The sequence below is a fragment of the Cricetulus griseus genome, chromosome 8 (genome assembly GCF_003668045.3).
Source record: "Cricetulus griseus strain 17A/GY chromosome 8, alternate assembly CriGri-PICRH-1.0, whole genome shotgun sequence".
Lineage (NCBI taxonomy): Eukaryota > Metazoa > Chordata > Mammalia > Rodentia > Cricetidae > Cricetulus > Cricetulus griseus.
Genome location: NC_048601.1, coordinates 22,683,877 through 22,691,601, shown reverse-complemented (window position 1 = coordinate 22,691,601; position 7,725 = coordinate 22,683,877). Strand labels below are relative to the sequence as shown.

The following is a 7,725-nucleotide window of genomic DNA, read 5'->3' as shown; positions in this document are numbered from 1 at the left end:
GGAGTTCCGTGAGTTCCAGGCCTGTGGGGCCATATAGTGAGAACCTGTCTTCGAAACAAAACCCAAATAATAACGAAAACAGAAGCCAGGTGTGGTGATTCGACTATGCAATCCTAGCTCCCTGGAGTCTAAAGCATCAAGGGTTCCAGGTTAGTAAACTAGGTAAGACTTTGTCTCAAAGCCCAAAATCCCATAAGAGAACGGAAGCTCTAGCTCAGGTGGTAGAATAACGCCTGGCATGGTCCCCAGGGCCATATAAACACAAGCTGGGGACAGCTGGGGGTGGCGGCACACGCCAATAGCTGCAACATGCAGAGGCAGGATTGTTAGAAGTTCAAGGACATCCTTCCCAGGGCTACTTCAGGTAGTTTTTGAGTTAACCTGGGATAAATGAGACTCTTGTCTCAAAGAAGAGAGGGAAAAAAAAAAATCTAAAGCCAAGCAAGGTGGTTCATGTCTATAAGCGCGGCATTCTGGAAGCTTGGAGGCCACTTTAGACAACAGAATGAAACCCTGTCTCCGGAAAACCAAAACAAAAGAACCTCTGGGTGTGGTGGCAGACACCTGCAATCCCAGCACCAGAGAGGTGGAAACTGGAGGGTTGGAAGTTCAAAACTGTGATTGACTATGAAGGATCCCGATGAATGACGGGACTCCATGAGTCTCTCTGTCTTAGGAAAACAAAATCAAATACAGGGAAAGTCCATGATATACTAGTGAAGAAAGCAAGTAATCTAAGATCATATGAAAGATCTGTGGCTAAAGAAACGTCTTAGCTAGCAGCTGAGAGGCATTTACTGCTCTTCAGAAGGACCCACCTTCGGATCCCAGAATTCACAGGGCTGCTCATGATCACCTGTAACTTCAAGGGATCTGGCGCCCTCTTCTGGCTACCAGGGGCTCCTACATGTGCATGGTGCACTTGGGCTGACACAAGTTCACACTCATAAATAAAAGTGAATAAATATTTTTAAAAATCATGTAAGTTTTTCTATATTATATCTTCTCAAAATAATTTAAAATTTTTACAGATACGTAGTTGTATATACATATGGTATGGTGTGTGCCTTTAATCACAGCACTAAGGAAGCAAAGGCAGGCCCATCTCTGTTGAGTTACAGGACAGCCGCCCACTCTACATAGTGAGTTACAGGACAGCCTGGTCTACATTCAGGTAGCTTTCTGTTGGTTTGAGGCCAGCCCAGTCTACATAGTAAGTTCAGGGTAAGCCATAGCTTTAAAAAAAAAAAAGTATTTGGTACTGACGGCACACAGTTGTAATCCCAGCACTCAGGAGGCAGGAGGATTGCTGAGTTCAAAGCCAGCAAAGGAGCTGGGTGGTGGTGGCACACGCCTTTAATCCCAGGACTTGAGAGCCAGAGGCAGGTGGATCTCTGAGTTCGAGGCCAGCCTGGTCAAAGTGAGTTCTAGGACAGCTAGTGCTGTTAAACAGAAACACTGTCTCAAACTACCCCCCTGGGGAGAAAAAAAAACTAGTAAAGGAAACACAATAAGACCTGGAACAAAAAGTCTAGCATGAGCCGGGTGTTGGTGGCCCACACCTTTAATACCAGCACTCAGGAGGCAGAGGCAGGTGGATCTCTGTGAGTTCAAGACCAGCCTGGTCTACAAGAGCTAGTTCCAGGACAGCCTCCAAAGCCACAGAGAAACCCTGTCTCAAAAACCAGTACACAAATATATGTATTTATGGGGACGTTAAACCTGATGATGGACATTTCAGATTCAAAGGTCAGGAGCCAGAATGGTATTTTTATTAAAGGATTTACCCTAAGGACACTACCCACACCCGCATTCATCAACTACCATGTCTTCATAATGTCGGAGAACGACATTGTCATCGTTATCTTGATAGAGCATGGAAATGGGAGACAGCTTGGTGGGGATACAGACAGCCTTGGGAACATTGGGGTCAACGGCATGCATCAGTGCCTGCATAAAAGCATAGTTGGAACTATTCAAATAAGTGGTCATTGAGAAGGGGCAATCTCCATGACAGTAATTAGCCATGAACCCCTTGGGGGCAATGACCCACTTGTGCCAACCTAGGTCCCGAAAGCTGATGAACAGCTGATGACGATGGCAGAGATTCCTACAAGAACCCTTGGGGACAGGGATGGCTGCCCTCCTTTTTCTGGAAGAAGGCTGACAATGCTCAGGGTTGAGGGTCACCACCAGCAGGGAGGCATGAAGAGAACGGATGAGCCGGTCACAGGTGTTCTCAACCTGGAAATTTACCCCGGAGTATCTGTCCTCGTTGGCCAGAATCTCTAAGTATAAGCCCAAATTCTTCCGTCTGCTGCTGTTCCAATCTTTAACCACACCCTGCAGGTTGAAATGTAGAGGACCCTGAGGCCCTAGGACGGACTGCAGTGCAAGCACTCTGCCTGGCTTAGGGTGGGATTGCCCCCACATACCACGATCCTCAATCACAGACAGCGCCACCACCACTTCTGGTCCCAGGTGATAGTAGGACCTGGGCCCCAAGTCCAGAGTCAGCCGGGCCATGGTCAACTTTCCCTTTTCTTTGATAGCAGACAAGTTAAAGTAGAGGAACTTCTGTAGACAAGAGCCGTCCTGGGAAGGTTTCTGCGTGTTAAGAAAGAAACCTAGAAGTAAAAAGGAATGTGTGAGAGTCACAATAATCCTCTCTTCTTGAGACGCACCTCTGATATAAATGTCAACACGTACATTAATATGAGTTCTGTTTAAACCCTCCCAAAGGGAGGGTGTTTCCCCAATCCTCCTTCAAGTGCAGAAACTGTGTGTGTGCCAGTGTCATTCCTCAGGAGCTGTCCACCTTGTTTCTTTAGATTAAGGCCTGGGGCTGGAGAGATGGCTCAGTAGTTAAGAACACTAGCCGGTCTTCCAGAGGTCCTGAGTTCAGTCCCCAGCAATCACATGATGGTTCACAACCATCTGGTGCCCTCTTCTGGTCTGCAGGCATACATGCAGACAGAACTCTGTATACATAATAGATAAGGTCTCATTGACCTAGAGTTCACCAATTTGGCTAGACTGTCTGGCCAGTGAGCCCCAGAGATCTGCCTGTCTGTACTTGAGAATACTGGGTTACAGGTGTACATATAGTACCAGGCTGCTGAACTCAGTCTTCGTGCTTTTTTTTTTTTTTTCCGAGACAGGGTTTCTCTGTATAGCTTTGGAGCCTATCCTGGCACTCGCTCTGGAGACCAAGCTAGCCTCGAACTCACAGATATCCGCCTGCCTCTGCCTCCCGAGTGCTGGGATTAAAGGCGTGCACCACCAACACCTGGCTTAGTCTTCGTGCTTGTAAATAAGATAATCTCTTCATGGACTAAACTATCTCCCCAGCCCCAACATTATATAGGAAGGATGACTTTGAACTTCTGATCCTCTTGCCTCTACTTTCAGAGTTCTGCGATTGCAAATAAACTCGTATACACCTGGTTTATCCTGTGCTGGGGCTCAAACCCAGACTTTATGGACACTAGGCAGGCCAATCACTGTACCAACTGAGCTATATGCCCAGCTCCCGGCACCACACACATTTTTTGCTTTGATATAGTCTCCTAGGCTTGTCTGGACCTCATGATTCTCCTGCTTCAGTGTCCAGAGTGCCAGGATCAAAGGCATTTACCACCAAGCACAACACACACATACACACAAAAAAAAACAGAGAGAGGGAGAGAGAATCCTCTTACAAATGGTTAAAAGCCCTAATAGAGCATTATGAAAAATATAATTCAATAGAAAACTGGTCACAATGTGTGGTGGTGATGCACACCTTTAATCCCAGCCATGGGGAGGCAGAGGCAGGAGGATCTCTATGAGTTTGAGGCCAGCCTATGTCTATGGCGCCTACACACACACACACACACACACACACACACACAAAAAAAAAAAAAAAAAAAAAAAAAAAAAAAAAACTGTCTCAAGAGAAAACAAAAAGATGCTGAGACAGGAGGATTGCCTCGTGTTATAGATTGTCTTGGGCTACATAGAGAGAACCAGGCCAGCCTGAGATAAAAAAGGAGGTGGCAGTGTGTGTGTGTGTGTGTGTGTGTGTGTGTGTGTGTGTGTGTGTAATGTAACTACATTTTCTTAGCAGATTAGTTTAATGGAAAGCTAAGAGGGATGCCCACATCACTGAAGTGCTCCGCAGCTCACCCTCCCATTCGTCGGACTCAGAAACGTACTCTTCCAAACCAAACTGCTCAAAGGCAGTCAACCTGCATAGTGTGGACGCAGTCACACAGTAATTGCATGAAATACTAGACAGCAGTCGGAATGGAAGAACTACAAGTCCAAACAGCAGGCTAAACCCCACAAACATGGGGCTGAGTGAAAGAAGCCAGACAAGAGACTGCCCAAGAATTTGGCCTAGAAATAAAGGCTGCTCTCTGAAGTGGCTCCTCTGCCTCAACTCACAGAGACCAGCCTGCCACTGCCTCCTAAAAGCTGAGATTAAAGGCATGCACCACCATGCCCAGCATTTTTTCTTTCCTTTTCTTTTTTTTTTTTTTTTTTTGATAAGGTCTTATGTTTCCCTGGCTGGCCTGGAACTCTACAAAGATCCAACTGCCTCTGTCTCCAGAGTGCTATGATTGAAAGTAAATGCCACCACACCTGGCCTCACTATCACTTTTTTTTTTTTTGAGCAGGTGCCTGCAGAGGACAGTGTCAGAGTCCCCAGAATTGCAGTCACACAGAGGCAATTGTGAGTTGCCTGACGTGGGTGCTGAGAATAGTAAATGCTGAGACTAAGCCATCTTCCCAGCCCCATCATTCTCACTGGTATTTTTTTATTTTATTTTATTTTTTATTAGTTCAAATTAGGAACAAGCTTGCTTCACATGTCAATCCCTTCTCCCTCTCCCTCCCCTCCCCCCAAACCCCCCACCAGCCCCCTCCCCCTCACTGGTATTTTAACTTAAATTAAGTATAAGGGTGTTTCGCCTTCATGTATGTCTGTGCACCACACACATCGGTGCCCAAGAGGCCAGACCCTGGGACTGGAGTCACAGACAGCAGTGAGCCATTAGGCAGTGAACCAGAATCTTACGGAAGAGCAGTGAGTGCTCTTAACGGCTGAGCCACTTAAAGTGTGTTAACAACACTCCTCTCTAGGCTTTGGTGGGAGGTCTCCCCTCCCCTTTAAGGCTCCTGGTTTAGAATTTCCACACATTGCTTTGTTTCTGTCTAATATTCTCCCTCCCTTGCCTCACCACACCCCTCCCCATGACTTTGAGGCCGTTGTGTATCATGACAAGAGGGATTTCTGTGTCAGTTTCCTCTTCAGACCAACCTTGGAGTTATACTTCTTTTTAACTAATTTTGAGACAGGGCTTCTCTCTGTAGGCCTGGTTGTCCTGGGACTTCTCTCTATAGATCAGGCCAGTCTCAAATTTGCAGAGCTCCTTCCACCTCTGCCTCCCACAGTGCTGGGATTGAAGGCATGGGCTGCCGCCACCACTGCCCGGCTCTAAAACCTCTTAAACTGGGTAGACTTTTGATACTATCTGCATTCTCAAGGCCATTACCAGGCCGGTGCTTGGTAGGTATACTTTAAATACTTCAGGGACAAATACATATCCAAACCTTCCCTGCATTGGCAGTATAACTATATACTTGGTCTTCAAGGTGGTTCACACTGATAATCTCAGCGCTTGGGAAGCTGAAGCAGGACAATTGCTGAAAAAATTGTGGCCAGCCTGGACTACATAGTGAGTTGCAGATCAGTATAGCGTCTCAAATCCAGAAAGAAAATAGTGACTAAGAAGGGAGACTATGCATCTGAATGCCGAGAGGCCATCTGAATGCAGTAGGGCAGGAATGTGGACGCTAAACCATCACCTCCTATTTTGAATAAGAATCGAGTGGGGAAGTGAAGGACAGCCTTGGGCTGTAAGAACCTGCTTTAAAACAGATGGCTAGTGTGATTCAGTAGGGGGTCAGTATGAAAAACTGTGAGATGGTAAAATGGTAGTCATTGTGACTTCCACATGAAGAGTGTGGTTTCGGCCCAGATTAATACCATTGGTCTGTATTTTTAAAAAATTAAATGGAACACCTTTAATCCCAGCACTTGGAAGGCAGAGGCAGGCAGATCTCTTGAGTTTAAGGCCACATTGTTCTACAGAGTTCCAGAACAGCCAGGACTATACAAAGAAACCACTACCCCTTTGGGGGCTTGTTTTTTTTTTTTTTTTTTTTTTTTGAGACAGGGTTTCTCTGTTTAACCCTGGCTATCCTGGAACTGTTGTCTCTAGACCAGGCTGCCCTTGAACTCACAGAAATACACCTGCCTCTGCCTCCTGAGTGCTGGGAGTAAAGGCATGAGCCGCCACCACCCGGCTGAGAAACCCTGTTTTGAAGAAACAAAAAAATAAATAAATAAAGAGATTTGCTGGCTTTTAATCGCAGCACTCAATATTTGGGAAGCAGGGGCAGTTGAATCTTGCTAAGGTCTACATAGGAAGTTCCAGGACAGCCAAAGCTAGCTACACAGACATTGTCTCAAAATTAACTAACTGAAATCAAGACCTGCCTTTTGCATCCATCGAAAGTAACACACGGGGCCAGAAAGACGGTTGAGCGGTTAAGAGGACCAGAGTTCAGTTCTCTGCAACCATGCTCTTGGGCGGCTCACAGCCTCCTGTGACTTCAGGTCCCGGGGATCCGACCCCCTCCTCCGGACTCTTCGGATAGGCATGCACAAACACATATAAAAAGAGGGAGAGAGGAAGGGGGTGAAGAGAGAAGGGAAATGGGGATGGGGGGGTCGTTGATTTTAAAAACCTGCCTTGCATTTGGTCCCACTTAAGGTGTGATCTTGTAGCCCTCAGAACGCTGACCTCACTGCCTGAGCCCACTCTCTCTTAACAGTGAGTTAAACTCTGCTAAGGGCTCAGCTGCAGTTAGGCCAGCGTGGAGACGCCCCGGGGGGACAAGAACACGCGCCTTTTTCCTCCTGGTTGATCTTGGAGCTGAGTTAGAATATGATGGTCCTAGCTCAGACTCCTACCAGCCCTGGTGCCCGTTCTGTCCCCTCCTCCTTTCTCCACAGCACCCACTTGAGAATTTTCCCTGACAGAACCCTGGGGGTCCTTACCATGGTCTGGGAGAAGCCGAAGCAGGTTCCCACGGACACCCAGCTCCTTCACGTAGCATAAATCCTGCGAGGCCCCGCCAGCCGCAGCAGCTTCTCGAGCCTGGAAGACCTTCCTTAAGACGCGAGGTACAGGTTGGAACCTGTGAGCTGAAGGCTCTTTCTCCAAGTCCAGAAACCGCGAAAGGTCATAGTCTTGAAACTTGGATGTCTGGCCCCAGGCCAGGCACAACAGGAGGCACCACAGGGACCTCCGCATGGCCGACAGGGTGGGGTAGGGCAGCCGCTGGGGAGCGCGGCTCGGCTCCGAGGTCCAGCCTCCCCTGCTCTGCTCAGCTTGGGAGGTAATCAAGTGTGAATTGCTCTTTTCCCACCTCCTCGGAGGCAACTGGATGTGAAAAGACTGACTGATGTGACTCCCCCCCTTCTCTTGCTGTACTCTGGGGGTAGGGGGGGTGGGGAGGTAAAATAGTACCAGTCTGGTCGGTCAGCAGTGGACTGGGTGGGTGAACGGGAGACACACTCATTCACCACACAGACATTAATGATTGTTGTGCAAGGCAACGAGAGAGCATGGCAGTGAATAATTTATTCTGTATCTTTTTTTATTATTATTA

The 7,725-nt window shown here is 47.5% G+C and overlaps 1 protein-coding gene across 1 annotated transcript; it reads right to left on the bottom strand.

The window, feature by feature from the left end:
* Positions 1–1,797: 1,797 nt before the first annotated feature.
* Positions 1,798–7,367, bottom strand: Gdf3 (growth differentiation factor 3). Its single transcript, XM_027429382.2, has 2 exons — positions 7,112–7,367; positions 1,798–2,627 (listed from the first exon to the last, which is right to left on the bottom strand). Exons 1-2 carry the CDS (start codon positions 7,365–7,367, stop codon positions 1,798–1,800), a joined length of 1,086 nt encoding a protein of 361 aa, XP_027285183.1.
* Positions 7,368–7,725: the final 358 nt, after the last annotated feature.